The sequence below is a fragment of the Tachysurus fulvidraco genome, chromosome 13, assembly GCF_022655615.1.
Source record: "Tachysurus fulvidraco isolate hzauxx_2018 chromosome 13, HZAU_PFXX_2.0, whole genome shotgun sequence".
Classification (NCBI taxonomy): Eukaryota; Metazoa; Chordata; class Actinopteri; order Siluriformes; family Bagridae; genus Tachysurus; species Tachysurus fulvidraco.
In genome coordinates, this window is record NC_062530.1 from 25,675,644 (window position 1) to 25,698,248 (window position 22,605).

The 22,605-nt window shown below is 42.2% G+C and overlaps 2 protein-coding genes across 5 annotated transcripts in view; one reads left to right on the plus strand and one right to left on the minus strand.

Moving 5' to 3' along the window:
• The window catches only part of kcnab1a (potassium voltage-gated channel subfamily A regulatory beta subunit 1a), a 127,404-nt gene extending 119,448 nt beyond the window's left edge, over nucleotides 1-7,956 (plus strand). For 3 of the 4 annotated variants that reach the window (XM_047822708.1, XM_047822709.1, XM_047822707.1), the window contains 5 exons: nucleotides 3,938-4,058; nucleotides 4,347-4,441; nucleotides 5,029-5,149; nucleotides 6,296-6,384; nucleotides 7,273-7,956. In XM_047822708.1, the coding sequence (XP_047678664.1) occupies nucleotides 3,938-4,058; nucleotides 4,347-4,441; nucleotides 5,029-5,149; nucleotides 6,296-6,384; nucleotides 7,273-7,362 (516 nt within the window). In that variant the 3' untranslated portion in view covers nucleotides 7,363-7,956. The remainder of the gene's footprint in view (nucleotides 1-3,937; nucleotides 4,059-4,346; nucleotides 4,442-5,028; nucleotides 5,150-6,295; nucleotides 6,385-7,272) is intronic. The other variant, XR_007144747.1, reaches the window with a different exon arrangement.
• Nucleotides 7,957-12,613: 4,657 nt separating this feature from the next.
• On the minus strand, nucleotides 12,614-16,480 carry ssr3 (signal sequence receptor, gamma). The gene is made up of 5 exons (XM_027161262.2): nucleotides 16,259-16,480; nucleotides 13,907-14,033; nucleotides 13,693-13,791; nucleotides 13,139-13,270; nucleotides 12,614-12,976 (listed from the first exon to the last, which is right to left on the minus strand). Exons 1-5 carry the CDS (start codon nucleotides 16,389-16,391, stop codon nucleotides 12,910-12,912), a joined length of 558 nt encoding a protein of 185 aa, XP_027017063.1. The 5' UTR covers nucleotides 16,392-16,480; the 3' UTR covers nucleotides 12,614-12,909.
• Between the last annotated feature and the right edge of the window lie 6,125 nt (nucleotides 16,481-22,605).

Genomic DNA, 22,605 nt, shown 5'->3' on the forward strand with positions numbered 1-22,605 from the left:
GAACGAGTTTTGCTTTTAAGTAAATTATGTGAACTTTTATCCAGTTGTGATTTTAAAGACTATCTGTTTTTAGGAGGAGATTTTAACTGCACTCAAAATGATTTGATGGATAGAAACCACACAGAACCCCACGCAGCATCGAAGCATATACTTACACGTCTGATAAAAACCCATGATCTGGTAGATGTGTGGAGAAGGCAACACGGGAACGAGAGACAATACACATGGGTACATTGCAGAGACGATTTTATTTCGCTAGCTAGACTAGACAGGTTTTATTGTTTTAAACATAATTTCAATGTTTTTAAAACTAGCCAAATGACACCTGTTAGTTTCTCGGATCACTTTTTAGTCAGATGCAGAGTTTTTATTGCAAATTTTAAACATAGAAGTGCGTACTGGCATTTTAATGTTTCTTTGCTGAATGATGCTAATTTTATTGAGTCTTTTAGATTTTTCTGGACCTCTTTTAGAAAAGAAAAGAGAGATTTCTCCTCCTATAGACAGTGGTGGGACCATGGGAAGATTTTAATCCAGCAGCTCTGTCAGGAGTACACTGCCAACGTCACAAGTGACATCACCAAGTCATTAAGAGAGCTGGAGATAGATATTGTGGAACTCCAGGCCTTGACTGAGTCCACAGGAAATAGAGGACCTTTTGAGAACCTCAAGGCAAAAAAAGCTTTAATGGCAGATCTATTGGGCACAAAAGCACAGCTCTCGTCCGTTCTCGCTTCAAGGGCGTCAACGAAATTGATGCCCCCTCACGGTACTTCTTCGGTTTGGAGAAGAAGAACGGACAGAGCAGACTCATGCACACACTACGGACAGTAGACGGTCAAAACATAACCCACACTAGTGACATCAGACGGTACGCCACACAGTTCTACAGGGATCTGTATGACAACAAGTACAGTGACGATCAAGAACTACTAGAGGTTTTTCACAGAGGGCTCCCAAAGGTCCCCCCTGAGGAGAATGCTGCACTGGATGGTCCGCTGGTTCTAGAGGAGCTGCAGGCTGCCCTGAACACAATGGCAGGAGGGAAAGCACCAGGTATAGACGGCCTGCCAGCGGAATTCTTCAAGTTTTTCTGGCAGGAACTGGGGGAAGACCTGCTAGAAGTTCTCACCGAAAGCAGCCGGAGGGCCGTACTCACACTTCTGCCCAAAAAAGGTGATCTGCAAGACCTCAAGAACTGGCGTCCAGTGTCACTATTATGCACGGACTACAAGATCATGTCGAAAGCGCTGGCGTACCGTCTCAGGAATGTTATGGACTCCATAATTCACGTAGACCAGACTTACTGTGTACCCAATAGATCTATCATTGATAACGTTTCTCTGATTCGGGACATTTTGGACGTCTCCAGCTCATTGGCAAATGATCTTGGTCTGATTTCGCTGGATCAAGAAAAAGCTTTTGACAGGGTTGAGCACCAATACCTCTGGGAAACTCTAGGGGCTTTTGGTCTCAACCCCGGCCTTATAGCAATGATAAAGGTGATGTACCAGGATGCTGAAAGTGTACTCAAGATCAACGGAGGGTTAAGCGCTCCTTTTAATGTAAATCGGGGAATCAGACAAGGTTGCTCGCTATCAGGTATGTTATATACTCTATCAATCGAACCGTTTTTGCACAGATTGCGAATGTCTTTAAATGGTTTTATTCTTCCTGGTTTTAATGCTCCACATGTTTTATCTGCGTATGCCGACGATGTTATGGTTTTAATACAAAATCAAAATGATATCAAGGTTTTAGAAAGTGTTGTTGCTGATTTTAGTCAAGTTTCCTCGTCAAAGGTAAACTGGAAAAAAAGTGAAGCCATAGCGGTAGGGAACTGGACCGTCGGCCTACCTAAATTAACAAATGGACTAGACTGGACAAGAGATTTCAGATACTTAGGGATCTTTTTAAATGATGAAAAGAAAAACTGGGAAGGAGTATTGGAAAAAATAAAAGGCAAATTAAAAAAATGGGAATGGCTTAAACCAAATATGTCACTTAGAGGGAGAGTGCTGGTGGCCAACAATTTAGTAGCCTCTACACTGTGGCATCGTTTAGCCTGCCTGGAGCCCCCCACAGGCCTTGTTGAAAAAATTCAGGCAGCATTAGTTAATTTTGTATGGGACAAATTACACTGGGTCCCTCAGTGCGTTCTCTTCCTCCCTAAGGATGAAGGAGGGCAGGGACTTATAGATATCCGGAGCAGAATTGCAACTTTCCGTTTTCAAACCATACAAAAATACCTGATCGGGTCTGATTCCCTGATATGGAGAGATTTTATGAGTTTTATTCTGCAAAAAGTCAATGGTTTTAATTGTGATCGCACTTTATTTTTAATGGACCCCAGTGTTTTAAATGTTTCTAACATGTCTGTTTTTTATAAAAGTGTATTTAAAACATGGACTCTGTTCGAACGTGGATCCCAAGGCCCCGGCGGAGTGGTTTGTTTGTCATCTGGTAGTGGGCTCCTAGAAGAGCCGTTTAGTGGGTAGGAGTATGGTGACGACTGTACATCACCGATCACCTTCTGCAGGCCTCACCAAACCCTGGTGTGGCCAGAACTTCACGGACCTTGAGGGACTGGTGGCACTGTCAGGACCAGACTTCAAGGACACGAAAGCAGTGGCCAAAGAACTCGGGCTACGATCACTGCGACATATGGAAAGCAACATCAACAAATGGATCAACAAGTTGTCGAAAGAAGAACTGCTTCTATTGAAGGAGTACCACGAAGGGACCGAAACACCCGATAAAGGCGACCCTTTCCCAGAACTGGAACTTTTACCGAAGCTTCATGGTTTTAATGGTTTGTACCTCGATACAGAAAAAAGACACGTTTTACCAATTTATGAAGCAAAAGGAAAGGAAATATACAAATGTTGTGTGAAAACTGTAAACAAAAGAAAGCTGGATGGGAGGAAAGACACTGTGTGGAGGGACAAGCTGGGGGTTTTAGACGACACTAAACCGACATGGAGAGTTTTTTATAAATTACCACTAAGAAAGCGAGCGGGTGATTTACAGTGGAGGATTTTACATGGGGCGGTGGGGGTTAACGTTTTAATCTCCAAGTTAAACCCTGATGTTTTAAAGACTTGTCCTTTTTGCACAGAAACAGAAACTGTTTTTCATGTTTTTTACATTGGCAAAAGACTTAACCCTCTGTTCGAGCTGCTGAAAGCACTTTTATCTCTTTTAGTGAAACATGGTCCCAGGTAGGTTTTATCTTTGGGGCTTGGGCTATAAAAAAAGAGAAAAACGAAATGGGAACTGATCAATTTTATGTTGGAGAGGCAAAAATGGCCATCTATATGAGTCGAAAAACAAAATAGAGAAGACAGGATTGATCAGTCCCACTTCTGTTTTTTAAGGCTCTAGTGAAAGCTAGAGTCAAAATTGATTTTAATTTTTTTTTAAAGCAATGAATGATTTTGAGCGCTTTATGCTTGAAATGGTGTTAGCAAATGCTTATCTGTTATTGATGATGATGATGAGCTAATTTTTAACAACCTTTTACACGAAACCTTTTAGAAAAAGTGTGCTCGTTTTTAACATTGTATTGTAATTTATTTGACTTATTATACAGCTGAGTATTTAAAAATCAAAAATCCTCCTCTGTCTCTCTCTCTCTCTCTCTCTCTCTCTCTGTCTCGTTCTCTCTCTCTGTCTCTCTCTCTCTCTCTCTCTGTCTCTTTCTCTCTTTCTCTCTCTCTGTCTCGTTCTCTCTCTGTCTCTCTCTCTCTCTCGTTCTCTCTCTCTGTCTCTCTCTCTCTCTCTCTCTCTCTCTCTCTCTCTCTCTCTCTCTCTCTCTCTCTCTCTCTCTCTCTCTCTCTCTCTCTCTGTCTCGTTCTCTCTCTCTCTCTCTCTCTCTCTCTCTCTCTCTCTCTCTCTCTCTGTCTCTCTCTCACTCACTCTCTCTCTCTGTGTACAGGAAGCGTACTCAGTGGCAAGGCAGTTTAACCTCATCCCCCCAGTGTGCGAACAGGCCGAGTATCACCTCTTTCAGAGGGAGAAAGTGGAGGTGCAGTTGCCCGAGCTCTACCACAAGATAGGCAGGTGTCACTCGTTCATCTCCTCGTTTGTTTTGTCACCTTCTATCTTCTGAATAAATTCTCTCCATTTCTCCGTTGGTGAATTTTTTATTTGATTTTTGCTTCACAAAATAGATAGTGTGTGCGGTGTGTGTGTGTGTGTGTGTGTGTGTGTGTGTGTGTGTGTGTGTGTGTGTGTGTGTGTGTGTGTGTGTGTGTGTGTGTGTGTGTGTGTGTGTGTGTGTGTGTGCTTGTGTGTGTGCTTGTGTGTGTGCTTGTGTGTGTGCTTGTGTGTGTGTGTGTGTGCAGGCGTAGGAGCCATGACATGGTCGCCCCTCGCCTGTGGAATCATCACCGGAAAGTATGAAAATGGCATCCCAGAATCCTCCAGAGCTTCAATGAAGGTGCAGAAAGGAAATGAATATCAACACAAGATTATAACAGACGTCAGGAATAAAACACACCTCCTGTCGCAGCACATCCTGTCGTTTACTGCTGCCGTTATCACTTCTTTAGTTGTTCTTTAGTTTATCTGTTTGTAGTAACCTTTAATGTCGCTTAGTTCCTGTTGTCATGTAAACCTGTGAGCTGCAGCTTCTAACCAATCAGAATCCAGCAGTTAGTTCTGACTTCTGGTACTATTGATGATGTCACATTCAGTAGCTCTGCTTTACAGGCTGTCTGTCTCACTCTCTCTCTGTCTGTCTCTCTGTCTGTCTCTCTCTCTTTCTCTGTCTCTCTCTCTTTCTCTCTCTGTCTGTCTGTCTGTCTCACTTTCTCTGTCTCTCTCTCTGTCTGTCTCTCGCTCTATCTGTCTGTCTCTCCCTCTGTCTCTCTCTCACTCTCTCTCTCTTTCTCTGTCTCCCTTCTGTCTGTCTGTCTCCCTTCTGTCTGTCTGTCTGTCTGTCTGTCTGTCTGTCTCTCTCTCTCTCTCTCTCTCTCTCTCTCTCTCTCTCTCTCTCTCTCTCTCTCTCTCTCTCTCTCTCTCTAGTCATACCAGTGGCTGAAGGAGAAGATCTTCAGTGAGGATGGGAGGAAGCAGCAGGCTAAGCTGAAGGAGTTATCTCACATCGCTGAGAGGCTCGGCTGCACTCTGCCACAGCTGGCTGTAGGTGAGAGTCACTCTGTCCTCCTGTCCTTCCTCCCTCCATTCTCCTGCCTCCTGTCCAGATAAAATCCTGAAAATATACTAAGGGATTTTAGTCCACCAATTAGAGGTGGGTTGATAAAAAGGCTCATATCACAACACTTAAAGACATTAATGCAAGACAAACCATCAAACTAACAAGAAACAAGGAACCAAGAATCATCCAAAGAACCAATAAGGAGCTGTTTTGTAGGTGTGTGTGTGTGTGTGTGTGTGTGTGTGTGTGTGTGTGTGTGTGTGTGTGTGTGTGTGTGTGTGTGTGTGTGTGTGTGTGTGTGTGAGTTAAGAAGACCCTCTGTGTGTGTGTGTGTGTGTGTGTGTGTGTGTGTGTGTGTGTGTGTGTGTGTGTGTGTGAGAGAGTTAAGAAAACCCTCTGTGTGTGTGTGTGTGTGTGTGTGTGTGTGTGTGTGTGTGTGTGTGATAGAGAGTGGGAGTTAAGAAAAGACCCTCTGTGTGTGGTGTGTGGTGTGGTGTGGTGTGTGGTGGTGGTGTGTGTGTGGTGGTGTGTGTGTGGTGTGTGTGTGTGTGGGTGGGAGTTAAGAAGACCCCTGTGGGCGGGTGTGGTGTGGGTGGTGTGTGTGTGTGTGTGTGTGTGTGTGTGGTGTGTGGTGTGTGTGTGTGTGTGTGTGTGTGTGTATTGTGTAGTGTGTATGGTGTGTGAGAGTTAAGAAGACCCTCTGTGTGTGTGTGTGTGTGTGTGTGTGTGTGTGTGTGTGTGTGTGTGTGTGTGTGTGTGTGTGTGTGTGTGTGTGTATAAACACTGTGTGTGTGTGTGTGTGTGTGTGTGTGTGTGTGTGTGTGTGTGTGTGTGTGTGTGTGTGTGTGAGTTAAGAAGCCCCTCTGTGTGTGATAGCTGTCCTGTGCATGGATTTATTAGCAGAACAGTGTGACTGTTAAGTGCAGCTGAGGACAGACAGATACACTGAGGATTTAACATCTAGTTTTGACCTGTCATGCATTTACAGCTCTTTTGCATCCCCTAGTGTTCAATCCCAGAACAACAGCAGTGACTTCAATGCTTAGTACTCGGGAAGACACAAAGGTCAAACTTCATCTTTAATTGTTGCTTTAATGACCATCACAAAATAGTTGTGTTTGTTTTGTGTATTAGCCTGGTGTCTGAGGAACGAAGGAGTGAGTTCGGTTCTTTTAGGAACTTCTAACCCAGAACAGCTAACAGAAAACCTGGGAGCCATTCAGGTCAGTACACACACACACACACACACACACACACACACACACACACACACACACACACACACACACACACACACACACACACACACACACACACACACACACACACACACACACACACACACACACACACACACACACACACATACATACACACAGACACACACACACATACTTACACGCACACACACACGCATGCACACACATACACATACGCACATATACACACACACACACTTACGCACACACAAGCACACACACACATACACGCACACACACGCACACACACACATACATACACGCACACACACACGCGCGTGCACACACACATACACATACGCACATATACACTCACACACAAGCACACACACTCACACACAAGCACACACACACACATACACGCACATACACGCACACATACACACACACACACTTACGCACACACAAGCACACACACACACAGACACACACACACACACACACACACACACACACACACACACACACACACACTCCATGACAGATTCCCAACCAGATGCATAATATGTGAATCATTGCTCTTTTTTTGTAATCGTTGATCTAGTGAAGTTTTGTGTAATGAGATATTTATTTAATATTAATGGTATGGTTTAATACTGATGTAACTCTGCACTGTTACTCCAGTATAAACTTCCTGCCATCTTCAGGGCAGAGCAGATTGCCCATTGTGGTTTATCCGTATCACGAGAAGTGCAAATGAAAGAAGAGAGAGTCTGCTGAAGAAAAGACTGTTTTAAGCTGCTATAACATCAGTGAGAAAATGAGCTGTTGTTTCACACGTTGTCTCATGACGTTAAATGAGAAATTCTAGATCTCAGAGCTCCTAGAATTATTCTCACATGTCTCACTCAGGTTCTACCCAAGATGACGTCCCATATAGTGACCGAGATTGACCACATACTTGGAAACAGGCCGTACACTAAGAAGGACTATCGCTCGTAGGGGTTTGGGTTACATCATCCTGGTGCATTTCCTGAATCTGAACACCTCTCTCCTCCTCCTCCTTCTCCTCCTTCTCATCTTCCTGGGTTTGCTCTGTCAAAGGGATCTGTGAGAGAGCCTCGCCTCGCCTTGCCTCGCTTCGTCTAGCCTCGCTCGTGTCCTGTTTGTGCATGCCCCCCAGTGCCCCTTACTAATTCAACAGCTACACATCACCATGATGTCAAACACCGTCTGTGGAATAAATACATAAATACGCACAAAATCACAAATCTTCACGAAGCAAGCGAACGTCGTGCTCCGAGAGCCGCACCGCCGACACCCTACTCCGACCTTCGGAATTGTCCCCGATCCTCACGTGTCTTCTGCTCGGTGGGCTTTGAGCCAAGGGATGTACTGGAGACCTGGAGATTGTAGAGGCTGGAAGTGTGGAGCATGTCTGACTCTGCTGTTAGGAACGGGAGAACTTCAGCCTGGCTTTCGCTCAGCTGAAGAGGAACAAGGTGTCCCGTTCCATGCATCCGTACCCGGTCTTTACCTGCTTAACGAAAGCTCGCATTAGTAATTTGCATCTGATTAAAGAAAGCCTGTTCCCTTTCTTTCTCTTTTTTTAGATAGTGTGACAATGATCACGTTGCGCTTTTGGCAGAAAAAACTGTATGGCTTCTGAGCTGTAAAACCCGAAGCCGGATCTCGTGACGGCCGCGAATCCGGATGATGTTTTCAGACTAAACTCATCAGATTATATTCCAGATATACAGCATTGTAGAATGAACTTAAATATGTAAATAGTGCATCTTAAACAACCAGCAAACACAGTGAAAGCTTTGACTCCTGGGTTCCTGTAAGCTTTTTCAACCTAATATCTGTTTGCTTATTAGGATTAAAGCACAACTGGATACAATAGCTATATTTACATGCAGACTAATAATCCGTCGTTATGATAATCTGATTAATAGTCTAATTGGAATAAAATAAAATAAAAATAATAAAAAAAGATTACATTCGCTTTTCGCATTTTAATCCTGTTTATTTGCAATAGAGAGCAATCTAAACGAAACGATACGCACTCGTATAATCTTTCCGATATAATCAAAATTTGCATGTAAACCTTTTTAATCCCGTTATTTTTAGTTTAGAAATGTCGCACGTGAGCGGTCGAGCCGTTGGACGCCACGGCGCCTCCATACAAAGTTCCTATTAGATATTTTCAATTATTTAACAAATAACCGAATGATACCACACGATGTTGAGGCGTATTTCTGCAATAATATATATAAATATATAATTAGGCAACGAGGAAAAGTTTTTTAACATTGTAAAATATTATTAAATTTCGTGTGAATATCGAAGTCAAAAATAAATAAATATAAGACTGCGGGAATAATTTCTCTGTCTCGCAACGTGTCTGAATTGTACGTGTTAAGGAGACGGGAATGATTTAAAACGAGACGCGACAGTAAAGTGTGGTTGGACATCATGCTAACATGCTAACACGCTGACAGGAACGCCTGACGAGTCTCGTGCGCTTCTGCTCGTGGTGACCCTGACACGCTTGTGCGCGTGCGTGTAAATATCTAAAAGATTTAAAACTGTTCATTCACAATTGTGATCGAATAGAATTCAGATCGTTCATGTAAACACATAATGTAGATATTTAAACTCACTCAAGTCGGAAAGCCATAAATAATTATAGACAAAAAATGTTCTCTCTCTATCTTTCTCTCTCATTCAATTCTCCCCACGCAGGCAAGGCGCGCGCGCACTCGGGCGCGCGCGCGCGGGCGCGGGAGCGCGCGGGCGGCGCGCGCGCGGCGCCCGGCGCGCGCGCGCACGCGGCGCCGAGCACGCGCGGAGGCGCGCGCGAGCGGCGCGAGGCACGCGGGGCGCGCGCGGGCGCGCGCGCACGGCGGGGAGGCTACGCGCGGAGGCGCGCGCGCGGGGCGGAGGCACAGCGGAGGCGGCGCGCGCGGGCGCAGATCGCAAGGCGCGCGCGCGCGCGCCACAAGGCGCGCTCTCACCGGGCGCCGGGGCTCCCGCGCGCGCGCGCGAGGCGCGAGGAGCGGCGCGCGCGCGCAGGCAGCCTCGCGGCGGGGCTCGCGCGGGCGCGCGCGAGGAGGCGCGCGCGCGGCGGCGCGCGCGGGGCGGCGCGCAGGGAAGGCGCGCGCGCGCGGCAGGGGGCGCGCGCGGGGGGCGCAGAGGCAAGGCGCGCGCGCGGGCGCGCGCTGGCAAGGCGGGCGCACGCGGGGGCGCGCGCGGCGCGCAGCGGGCGGCGCGCGCGCAGCGCGCGCGCGCGCGCGCGCGCGCGCGCGCAGGCGAAGCGCGCGCGCAGCGAGCGCGCGCGCGGGAGCGCCCGCGCAGGCGCGCGCGAGAGGCGAGGCGCGCGCGCATGCCGCGCGCGCAGCGGGCGCGCGCGCAGGCGAGGCGCGCGCAGGCGCGCGCTGCGCGCAGGCCGCGGCGCGCGCACGCGGCAGGGCGCGCGGCTGCGCGCGAACGCGCCAGGCGCGCGCTCTACTTTCTCTTTCTGTGGGGTATGGTTCTATCGTCACGGTGTAGAGTTCTCTCTCATTTAATTCCCCCAACTCTCTCTCACACTCAATTCTCTCTCTCTCTCATGCACCACACACACACACACACACACACACACACACACACACACACACACATTGCCCAAGGTTATTAACTTCTCACATTAAGTTATTTGTGTCATAGTAAACAGTATTCATGTGTTTTCTGTGTATATTGGTTGGGGGGGTGGTTTGGGGGGGGGACCTGTCAGATATCACGGTCAAAATAATTTTGATAAACACTGTTTAGTTTTGTTCAAACCTTTTGGAGTCACTTTCTTGTAAACATCATGTTGTGTAAGGAGTCAGTTTAATAAACAGGGGTTAAAGACATCCGAATCCTCACTAGCTATGGGAGGAACTTTGGTACATACATCATGATGATGCTCTTGGATAGATACATCATGATGTTAACAGCTACGCGATGAAGATCTACACGAAAGCTACATGTCACAGTGAAACGGAACCAAAATATAATACGGAAAAATGTCAGTGACGCTTCTTCATATCATCATCATCATCATCATCATCATCATCAAACCAGATGAGAGCACTTAGACAGTACAGACCACAGGAAACCAAATGTAAAGTTAAAAGCAAACACAAACAGCACACACAATCCACACGTCACTCTGTTCTGTCATGTCGCTACAGCGGACCTCTGGACCGAGTGCCTTTATAACACGCTTATGACTCGCAGGGCTTTTGCATCATCACACGAGTCCAATAACAACTGTGTGGGAGTGAGATAGTTTTACAAAGGACATGTTATAGTATTAATAAGTCATGTCATGTGCATCACTTTAACCCCACAGTGGCTTCTGTACATTATATATATATAGATTTCACACACAGATCTGATTATATGCCTGAAATAAAAACAAATGAAAAACTCTGTGTTCAGTTTTTATTCTTGTTTGTCTGACACATTCATGTCTCCTTAATTAAACGAAGGCTTTTTACCTCAGCATTCAACAGAACCCAGTCTGACTGGGCTCTAATTGGTCTCTGATTGGTCTCTAATTGGTCTCTGACTGGTCTCTGATTGGTCTCTGACTGGTCTCCGATTGGTCTCTGGTCTCTGACTGGTCTCCGATTGGTTTCTGATTGGTCATTAATTGGTCTCTGACTGGTCTCTGACTGGTCTCCGATTGGTCTCTGATTGGTCTCTGACTGGTCTCCGATTGGCCTCTGACTGGTCTCTGTTTGGCCTCTGATTGGTCTCTGATTGGTCTCTAATTGGTCTCTAATTGGTCTCTGATTGGTCTCTGATTGGTCTCTGATTGGTCATTGATTGGTCTCTAATTGGTCTCTGATTGGTCATTGATTGGTCTCTGATTGGTCTCCGATTGGTCTCTAATTGGTCTCTGATTGGTCATTGATTGGTCTCTGACTGGTCTCTGATTGGTCTCCGATTGGTCTCCAATTGGTCTCTGATTGGTCATTAATTGGTCTCTGACTGGTCTCCTATTGGTCTCCCAAACCGAGAGGTTTCTGATACGGTGAGGTTTTCTGTAATATATAACTGTTTAGATGACATTTAAGGAAGGAGTCTCCGGTGTCAGTTACAGGGAAAGATGTAGGTGATTAGGTGCTATAATTTACTGCCATGTCAGCTACTGAGGCAAGAACGGTTAATAAGAACTAAAATAACCTAAAATCACAAAGCAATAAATATAGACAAATATAGACAACTTATATTTATGTAAAAAATTTCATTTCTGACAGGAACTCTAAAACTTTTTCTGATGAAACCTTGTAAAATAGCTCTTTAAATGAATTGGCCTCATAAAATAACCTTCTGTGGTCATTATGTGCTTGACAGTAAGGGGAATGCTGCAGTATGAGCACTGAATGGGGTCTTCTCCTTTCAGCAGGTATTCATGTGTCATCTGGTTACGGTCATCTGATCGAATCTTGATCTCATAGGTATAAGAGACCTGTTAGTAATTTCAGGGTGTATTTCAAACAGTTTGTTGTTCGACCATGTATTCCATTCCTCTTGCCACTTATACACTTATACTTGTACATAGTCATTGATGATAGGTCTATATTCCGAGGGAGGAATTTGGCATCCTGTCACAGTCTGCCTTAAGGCTTTCTTTGCAGCTGTATCAACTCACTCATTTCCTGAATGTCCAACATGTCCTGGAATCCAACAAAAATTGACATTATAGGCTTGATTCTGCAGATGATCGACTTTGGTTAAAATAGTATCAATCGACGGACGGTCATGTTCCAAGGCTTCCGTCGCTTGAAGGCACGATTTAGAATCCGTAAAAAAATGATAGTGTTCTTCAGTTGGAAATGATCAATGTGTTCCAAAGCTAAGAGCAAAGCACAGGCTTTTGGAATTCTAGTTCCATACTGTTGATGTCCAGTCACCGTCGCTGCAGCTACGCCATTTTCCGCCTTCGATCCATCCATGAATATTGGTAAGTGTAAGTGGTGCTGACTTCATATGTCCATATATTGCTGTCTATAAACATTTGGATGAGTCACACCTTTTCTCTGGTGTCCTAAAACCATGTTGATTACGGGCTTCTTTAATATGCAAGGAGGCAAGGAACTGAAGTGTGGGACAGATGTAAATAAGGTGAAGCGTTTAATCCCTTACATGACAAGCAGAAGATTTATTAATTAAAATGTTCATGAGAAACAAAGAAAGAAGGAGAAATCGAGGCTGGTTTAAGGGTCAGGGTTTACACTCGTTTATTGGTATAAAAAGTGAAAGAGTCAGAAACGACTCCTCGGTATCACAAGGATCATGAATTTCATGAAAGTCCACTGATGAAATGATAAAGTCTCCTGCACCCTGTTTACTGGACCTGGACACACTCACTCTCTCTCTCACACACACACACACACACTCGCCCGCCCGCCCTCTCACACACACTCGCCCGCCCTCTCACACACACTCACTCTCTCTCTGTGTTGTTCAACCCTCTTCTCCCTCCATTTTATTTTCTCTGGTCTCTCTCTCTCACTTTGAGCCTGTGGACAGCAGAGCAATAAGTCCAGATGAGGCGCTCATGGACAGAATGTAGTTCCTGTAGGAAACAAAAAACGAAAATCTTCAGCAAGTTTATTTATTTTTAAATCTTGATTTAACCATCAGACTGTGAATAAGAGGGACGGATGAAGAACCGTGAATGCCAGTGAACCATATACGGCTGTAGAGAAGACAGGAAAGAGACAAAGAAGACGCGTACACTGTTGGGTTGAAGTTCTTCAGCAGGAAGAAGGAGGCGATGATGACCAGCACGAGGAACAGAGTGTTGTTGTAGAAGATGGAGAAAGTCGTGGCCTCGTAATCCGCCACCTCGTTCTTCTTCCACAGAATCCTGTCACCCAAATTAAATAGAATAAAAAAATAAAATAAAATTACCCACTGTTTTAGGTTTAACTGAAATTCGGCCAATTCAAACAGTGCACACTAGTGACACCTGGTGGTGGTTTTAGTTAACAACTGGGTCTCAAAGCTTCAAAAAGAGCTGAAATTGCAGATCTGCTCAGATTTATTCTGAGAATAAAAGAAGTTCAAAAGAAGAACAAAAAAAACATGTGCTTGGCAAATAAACAAACAAAAACAAATAAATAAAGTAACAAGATGCAAATTTAATCTGAGTTAATTAATAGTAAGCTGCCCTCCGTTTTGTTAACAATCTCTCAGACACAATCTTGGCTTCTATCGACTCCCTGGTGCTATCGGGTTAAATCCTACATACATCCCACTCCACCAGAGCAACCCGGACTACTATTTTACCTCTCGTCCTTCTCTTTGCGGGACATCTTGCGGTTGTCCGCCTCAGACAGTTTGCGGGTCACTTCCTTGGAGACGGCGTCTTCACGTTTCTGAGCGACCCTGGGGCAAAACAAAACCAAAGCAGAACAATAATCACAAGAACACAGCAGCACCGATTCACGTCTCAATAATCCTGTAATAAAATGTTTACAGATAAACTCGTGAAGGCTCTTACTTGTGCTTGAGGACGAATTTAACGTTCTTGTAAGCGAACGCCACGAGGTACGTGCTGACTAGCGTCATGACGGCGTACAGAACAGCAGACTGCACCAGGTCCATGTGCCAGATCCTCCAGAAAAGCCCTGTCGGGATAAAATAAATAAATAAATAAATAAATCCATCTTCACCCAGACTGCTCACTGGTGATATTTACTTGTTTATAGGTTTATCATTTTGAAGATTAAAACACTGAACACTTCTTGTGAGCAAAGGCTCGCCCGATTTATTAACTGTGCTCCTAAAATGTCTGTATACGTCGATAATTCAGTGCTTTATTTATATTATGAGGCAAGATGATAAAGTTTAAAGATGTAAAAAAAATAAACAGTGAAAGGTTTCACTTCAGGAAAGATGGATTCTGAGCCAAACAGCACACAACGGTTTGGTCTGAAAATCAATCACAAACACAACAACGTGACTTGCTGCATTTCTGATCGTCTTCCGTGCGGTGAAGGTTTTGGCCTCCACTGAGACGAGGCGACTCCGTGAGGATCTATTGGATCTATTGGATCCAGTTGGAGCTGGTAGATCTCTAGATGCCTCAGGATCCTCACGGAGTGATACTAAAAAGTAATACTAAAGAGGAGACGGTGGGCGGAGTCCACCTATTTGTGGATTCTTGTGCACTTCTTGACGTTAGAAATGTTTCAAATCCACAAATGCACAGAACGCAATCCACAAATGCGTGCAGTGATTCACAAATGCACAGAACGCGATTCACAAATGAGCAGGAAGCAATTCGCAAATAAATACAATTTATAAATATTTTTTTTCTTTGCAAATCCCATTTTATTTATTTGTGAATTTCATTTCTTTTTGTGAAATTTGTAAAAATATTTGTGAAACTCTTTATATTTATTTGTGGATCATAGTGTATTTATTCAGAATAACGAAACAATTCTGACCCCATATTCTTCCTCTTCCATCTAAAGGAGTTTTTCCTCCCCACAGTCACCTCAGACTTGTTCATTAGTGATAAATACAAACACATTTAAATAGATCTAATATTAATCTTGAAGTTTTGTATTCTATTAATCTTTATATCATTCTTTATAAAAACCTTTTGTTCTGTGTTTATGTTCTGTGAAGCTGCTCTGAGACGACGTCAATTGTAAAGTGTTATACAAATAAATCTGAATTGAATTAAGACTGTAATTATTAATGAAACGCTTCACACCATATTTGTTAGTAGTTGTACTAGTAGCATTAGTAGTAGTACTAGTAGCAGCACTAGTAATATTAGTAGTAGCACTGGTAGTAGTACTAGTAGCATTAGTAATAGTGGTATTTGCCATAGTATTAGTAGTAGTACTAGTAATATTAATAGTAATATTAGTAGTAGCACTGGTAGTAGTACTAGTAGCATTAGTAGTATTAGTAGTAGTACTAGTAATATTAGTAGTAGCATTAGTAGTAGTACAAGTAGCATTAGTAATAGTACTAGTAAAATTAATAGTAATATTAGTAGTAGCACTGGTAGTAGTACTAGTAGCATTAGTAATAGTGGTATTTGCCATAGTATTAGTACTAGTAATATTAATAGTAATATTAGTAGTAGCACTGGTAGTAGTACTAGTAGCATTAGTAGTATTAGTAGTAGTACTAGTAATAGTAGTAGCATTAGTAGTAGTACAAGTAGCATTAGTAATAGTACTAGTAATATTAATAGTAATATTAGTAGTAGCACTGGTAGTAGTACTAGTAGCATTAGTAGTATTAGTAGTAGTACTAGTAATATTAGTAGTAGCATTAGTAGTAGTACAAGTAGCATTAGTAATAGTACTAGTAGCATTAGTAGTATTACTAGTAGCATTAGTACTAGTAATAGTATTTGTCATAGTATTAGTACTAGTAATATTACTAGTAATATTAGTAGTAGCACTGGTAGTAGTACTAGTAGCATTAGTAGTATTAGTAGTAGTATTAGGCATAGTATTAGTAGGATTATTATTAGTAGAAGTAATACTAGTAGTATTACTAGTAGCATTAGTAGTAGTATTAGTAATAGTACTAGTAGTATTATTACAATCTCCCACTTTGTATTGCACACAAACAGCAAATACACAAACTTTGCTATTTAGTGTAACAAATATAATGATGTCCTACATATAAATGAGATTATAGATATATATATATATATCTGAGAGAGAGAGAGAGAGAGAGAGAGAGAGAGAGAGAGAGAGAGAGAGAGAGAGAGAGAGAGAGAGAAATAGTGAAATTGCAGCAATAACATTAGATGTTAATGTTGCAGTAGAGACATTAGCATGTTAGCCCGTTAGCCCGTTAGCATGCCCAGCTGTAGACTTACACATCGGGATGGCGGACACAATCAGCGCGTTCCCGTAAAACAGTGCAGTAGATTTAGCTGAAAGGTTTCTGCTGAAGTCCTGCAGAAGTAAATCCTCCTCAGACTGCTGCTTGTTACTGCCTTTGGTTGGCATTATGTCCGTTTCCCTGTGACTTGGTGTGGAAGCGTCTGAAGCGTGTGTGAGATACTGACACGTCGCAGGTCTGGGATATAGGAACGACTCTAACGCCGCGTCAGCTCTAACACGGAAACACGTCCGTAGCACAACCGGAAGCGGAAGTGCACCACGGACTTTTAGTCGCCATTTTTGTTTATTGAATTAAGTCAACAAAGATGTATAAAGTGACAAGAAAACAAATTAATAAACTAATAAAACTACAGCAGAGTGACTTTATTAATGCTTTGTAAAATAACCTGCACATTCTTACACACCACCTCCTTTACTGAGACATAATCATGCCTTTACACATAAATAAACATGAAGCACTTTATACATGCAGTACGTCATGTAAGAATTATAGCATTAATAAACTGATGAGCTTCTATTCTTTTTTGTCTCTTCTCCTTTTTTGTCTCTTCTCTTCTTATTTGTCTCTTCTTTTTTGTCTCTTCTTATTTGTCTCTTCTTTTTTGTCTCTTCTCTTCTTATTTGTCTCCTCTTTTTTGTCTCTTCTCTTCTTATTTGTCTCTTCTCTTCTTATTTGTCTCCTCTCCTTATTTGTCTCTTCTTATTTGTCTCTTCTCTTCTTATTTGTCTCCTCTCCTTATTTGTCTCTTCTTTTTTGTCTCTTCTCTTTTTATTTGTCTCTTTTTTGTCTCTTCTCTTCTTATTTGTCTCTTTTTTGTCTCTTCTCTTCTTATTTGTCTCTTCTTTTTTGTCTCTTCTCTTCTTATTTGTCTCCTCTTTTTTGTCTCTTCTCTTCTTATTTGTCTCTTCTCTTCTTATTTGTCTCCTCTCCTTATTTGTCTCTTCTCTTCTTATTTGTCTCCTCTCCTTATTTGTCTCTTCTTTTTTGTCTCTTCTCTTTTTATTTGTCTCTTCTCTTCTTATTAGTGTCTTCTCTTTTTTGTCTCTTCTATTCTTTTTTGTCTCTTCTCGTCTCTTCTCTTCTTATTTGTCTCTTCTCTTCTTTTTTGTCTCTTCTCTTCTTTTTGTCTCTTCTCTCTTCTCTTCTTTTTTGTCTCTTCTCTTCCCTTCTTTTTTGTCTCTTCTCTTCTTTTTTGTCTCCTCTCTCTGCTCTTCTCTCTTTTTGTCTCTTTTCTTCTTTTTTTGTCTCTTTTCTTCTTTTTTGTCTCTTCTCTTCTTTTTTATCTCTTCTCTCCTCTCTTCTCCTCTCTTCTCTTTGTCATCTCTTCTCCTCTCTTCTCATCTTCTCTCCTCTCTTCTCTTCACCTATCTTTTCTTTTCTTCTCCTCTCTTCTCTATTCTCTTCTCCTCTCTTCTCTCTTCTCCTCTCCTCTATTCTCTTCTCCTATCTTTTCTTTTATTCTCCTCTCTGCTCTATTCTCTTCTCCTCTCTTCTCTTCTCTATTCTCTTCTCCTCTCTTCTCTTCTCCTTGCTTTTCTTCTCTTCTCTTTTTTGTCTCTTCTCTTCTCTTCTCTTCTCTACTAGATGTTGGAGCATACAGTATCTATGTACATTTGTGTTCATTCATTCTACAAGAGAGTTAGTGAAGAGACATTGCAATGCTGCAGTGTACTTTGCATTCTATAAACTCGTGTGCAAACTTTTGGCCATAACAGTTATTTGCAACCCGGTCTCACGGCAGTTTGTGAAAATTTAATCTATCGATTCGTGTTCGTGGACACGGATTTCCTTTTTTTTTTCGTGTCACTCAGCAAGACTTAGATTAAATTTTCGTGACAATGTCACAAACTGCAGTGAGACTGGGTTTTTATTTCAGATGCAGATGAAAGAACATAAACAAATCAGAATAAGGTTTATGTTTGTTCTGTTGAAGATGTTGGGATGATATTTATATCTTTTTTATTTTAATTTAAATGGGCCAGTTGTTCAAATGTAAGCTGATCGGATTTTGGTTATCGGATTGGATCAAATCTTGAAAATTGAAAGAAGGAATCTGAAATCTGATTAGATTACAGAATCCAATCCTAGTTTTAATCTGGATCAAACCTTCAGTTTGTGTTGTTCAGAACTTGTCAGTGGAATTTGGATAACTTTGATCAAAAACAGGATTATCCTGATCCCAACAGGGGGTAGGATTTCAAGGTGGATTCCAGGAGGAAAATGTAGTAAAACTTTAAAATGGGTCAAATAATACATTTGTACCATTTAGTGTGCAGTATATACTTTTATTGAAGAAAAACTTCAGATCCGCCTCCTAAAAGCAGAGCTTGGAAATGCTGGTCTCTCCTCCTCAGATGAAAAAGAACCCTGAACATTCTTTATTTTGTTAACTATTGGACAGCCATTTTAATTTTTTAAGATGCTTTCAAACTATCCACAATGTATTTGTTAATGTTTATTTATTTTTTATGACTCAGATGAGGCGTCATAAAGGAAATTATGAATGGAAGTGGATGTTTGTTATTTTTGGGTTTTGTCTCAAAATAAAAAACTCTTACAGTGACCCCATGTTGGCTCTTCTACCTCTTCTTTACATAGCTGGTAGCCCACGTTGTGATATGTTGTCCCATTTAAAGCTCAGGTAATCCAGAATTGTTAATCTTGGAAATGGTGTATCTGGATCGTGATCCAATCCAATGTTGCTTTGTAAAACCGTCATAAAAGTAAGACGGATTACCTGATCCTGAATAAGAAAAAATGGGATTTCCAAATCCGGATCATTTTGATCCAGATTAAACTTTTTGAACAACTGGCCCCATAGCTTTTGGTATTTTTGTAAGATTTCTGTCGTTTTTTTTTTTTTTTTTTTTTAGTTACATATTTTTGTATGGATTTTTAATTATTAAGTAGGTGATGTAAATTATCACACTTCATTTACTGAGAATATAAAAAATAGTGACGTCACTGACAAATAGCGTTTCATTCGTTTTAAAATTCTTATTTTTACCTGACAGTCTTCTTGGCCACCACAAGGGGGCACTCAAGACACATTTGACCTGTAGGTTAAATTCGTACTTGTTCTTTTTATTATGTCACATAATAATGAAATAATGGTAATGTTAAAGTGAAAAACAACTCCGAGCTCTTGTAAGAGTGAGGCCCCGTGATTCGACCATGAGGGACCTATAAAAGAATGGACATTTTGTTCAGGAGAAAAACATGAGCAGAGGCTGAGATCTCAGGATATTTATACATAATCCTGAGACAGCTGAGATCATTCTCTCAGTTTGAAATGACATCAGCACTCGTCAACCAAAATGGCTAGCAAGACGTCTTCAGCATTTTGGCGATTTTGTATTTATGTCAAGCTTCTCAGGTATAAACAGAGTAAACATTGGGCTCGTAGTCCCAGAACGCAGTGTTGATAAAGAGTCGGCTAGTTTGGCTAGTTAGCGATCTACGCTGTGATGAACGCGATGGCATTGGTGACACTATTAGTATTAAAGCTGACTAAAAACCAACATGCTGCTTCTTTACCATCTTTAGGTTGAGATGATGCTTTAGCTGCATCTCAGCAGGCGGTGAAACGGCATCGTAGGTAAAGAAAGAAAGAAAACAACCTAAAATAAATCAAGACGTAGTTTACAGGTTAATTTACCTTAGCTGTGTGATGAGAAAGCCACTGGCGTATTTCATTCATCTTTGTTTAGAACCTGATGTCAACCGTCAAGTCAGGTTTGACACAGGAGTGAATGGTTGTATCAGTCAGTACCTCATAATTACTGTAATTCTGGCAAGGCATAAACTGCTGATTTATTTCCTGTGCTATTTCAGTGGACAAGCAGAATTAATGGAGGAGAATCATCTCTGCTGTCACTGCACGCCTGGCCCGAGGGGACAAGACAGAGGAGCCATAACGCATAAATCTACTGCATTTCTTTCCCAAGGAATTAAAACATCAGCTCTGATCTGGCATGTACAGAATTCCTATTAGCTTAATTGCGGAAAGCAGAAGTCTCACATCGCCAGCAGGCCTGCCGAGACAGTGTAAGGACAGGCTGTTATTCTGTCTCTCTTCATTTCCTTGCGGCTTTTAACCACAGTAATATTTTTCTTCTCTTCAGGGGAAAACCCAGAGGTGAAGACTGACACGTCAATAATCGGCGCTCGAAGCCAGGCACTAAGAGCAAAAACAATAAAGTTCATAAAGGTTTATGACGAAGGTAAATTCGATACACAAATATTAATTTTTATTCATGCAGTTATCCAATCAGCCAATCAGGTAGCAGCAGCACGAGGCATACAATCATACAGTACAAGAAGCTTCAGTTCAAGCATCAGATTTAGGGGTTGTTGGGTTGATTTGAGTATTTCTGCTGATCTTTAGGGATTTTCACACTCTACAGTTAAAAACGTAAAGCCTCCTCTGTTGGTGAAAAAGCCTCGTTGATGAGAGAGATCAGAGGAGAATCTGGGAGAGGAGACGACCGGTCTGAGCTACCAGGGACACGGATCATCACTCCTTACGTGCGTGTTGAGCAGAAAAGCATCTCATAGCATCGAATCTTGTGGCAGAAAACAGCATCGGGTTCCATTCCAGGAATCGGAGGCTACAGGTGGAGATTAGATAAAAAGGCAGCCGTTCTTCTTAAGAAATTGATTATTGACTATATCCTAATCAATACGTATCTGACTGTAAAACGGACAAAACTCTCTGGTGTTTATAACAGTTTATAATCACACTCTTCATTGTCACCCAGATGAGGATGAGGTTCACTTTTGAGTCGGTTCCTCTCAAGGTTTCTTCCTCTTCCATCTAAGGGGGTTTTTCTTCACCACAGTCACCTCAGTCACCTCAGGCTTGTTCATTAGAGATAAACACAAACACATTTAAATCTAAATCTAATATTAATCTTAAACTCTTGTCTAATATTAAACTATTTGTATTATGTTTTGATATAATTTTGAGATATAAAACCTATATATAACCTGTAACTATATATAACCTGTAACTATATATAACCTGTAACTATATATAACCTGTAACTATATATAACCTGTAACTGTATATAACCTATTTATCTGATATCATTTTGTAAGCCTCAAATTCTCCTATAATTCTGTTTACTCACTTGGCTGAAGCTTTTATCCAAAGAAAGAAGATTTAACTGAGCAGTTGAGGGTTTTTGGTCTAACTAAAACACTCAGACATGATACTGTGGACCACTAAACCAACCCTGAATTTGAAATTCAAAGCTTTTTTCTTTACTGTCTTTTTTGTATTTTGTGTATTGTCTTGTGACCTTTTGTCTGCACTGTCTTGTCTGTCTTGTCCTGCACTGTCTTGTCTGTCTTGTCCTGCACTGTCTGGTCTGTCTTGTCCTGCATTGTTTTGTCTGTTTTGTTTGTCTTGTCCCACACTGTCTTGTCTTGCTTGTCCTGCACTGTCTTGTCCTGCACTTTCTTGTCTGTCTTGTCCTGTACTGTCTTGTCTGTCTTGTCCTGCACTGTCTGGTCTGTCTTGTCCTGCACTGTCTTGTCCTGCATTGTCTTGTCTGTCTTGTCCTGCACTGTTTTGTCTGTTTTGTTTGTCTTGTCCCACACTGTCTTGTCTGTCTTGTCTGTCTTGTCTGTCTTGTCCTGCACTGTCTTGTCTGTCTTGTCCTGCACTGTCTTGTCTGTCTTGTCCTGCACTGTCTTGTCTGTCTTGTCCTGCACTGTCTTGTCCTCCACTGTCTTGTCTGTCTTGTCCTCCACTGTCTTGTCTGTCTTGTCCTGCACTGTCTTGTCTGTCTTGTCCTCCACTGTCTTGTCTGTCTTGTCCTGCACTGTCTTGTCTATCTTGTCCTGCACTGTCTTGTCCTGCACTGTCTTGTCTGTCTTGTCCTGCACTGTCTTGTCCTGCACTGTTTGCACCAGGTTGCACAGCTGCACTTTATGTATCTAAGACTACTTACATGTCCTTAGCCCTGTCTTTGTGTTATGTAGCACCCTGATGCTGGAGAAACGGCGTCTCATGTCACTGTGTACTGTAAACAGCTAGATATGGTTGTAATGACAATAAAAGCTTCTTGACTCTTGACTTAATAATTCCAGATTAATTTTAAACCACTGTGTGTGATCTTTTCCCTTTAGCACATCCGTTTTTACAGATTTCTCGTTAAATTTTTTCTTCCATTTCTGTCACTGCAGTATCACCGGAATGGAAACCTTTCAGAGCCGAAGGTGGAGTTCACTTGTAGGTAAAACACCTGGAATTCCTCTTCTGCCAAACAGACATGTGTTGGCCTGAGTGACTGGAAGTCCTGCTGGATCACG

Excerpts from the sequence above, each read along its gene's own strand:
- ssr3 (XM_027161262.2), bottom strand. The coding sequence starts at position 16,391 with ATGCCAACCAAAGGCAGTAACAAGCAGCAGTCTGAGGAGGATTTACTT. Across the intron at positions 13,792-13,906 it reads AAATTCGTCCTCAAGCACAA|GGTCGCTCAGAAACGTGAAG; the intron begins GTAAGAGCCTTC and ends GTTTTGCCCCAG. Across the intron at positions 12,977-13,138 it reads AAGAACTTCAACCCAACAGT|GAACTACATTCTGTCCATGA; the intron begins GTACGCGTCTTC and ends TGTTTCCTACAG.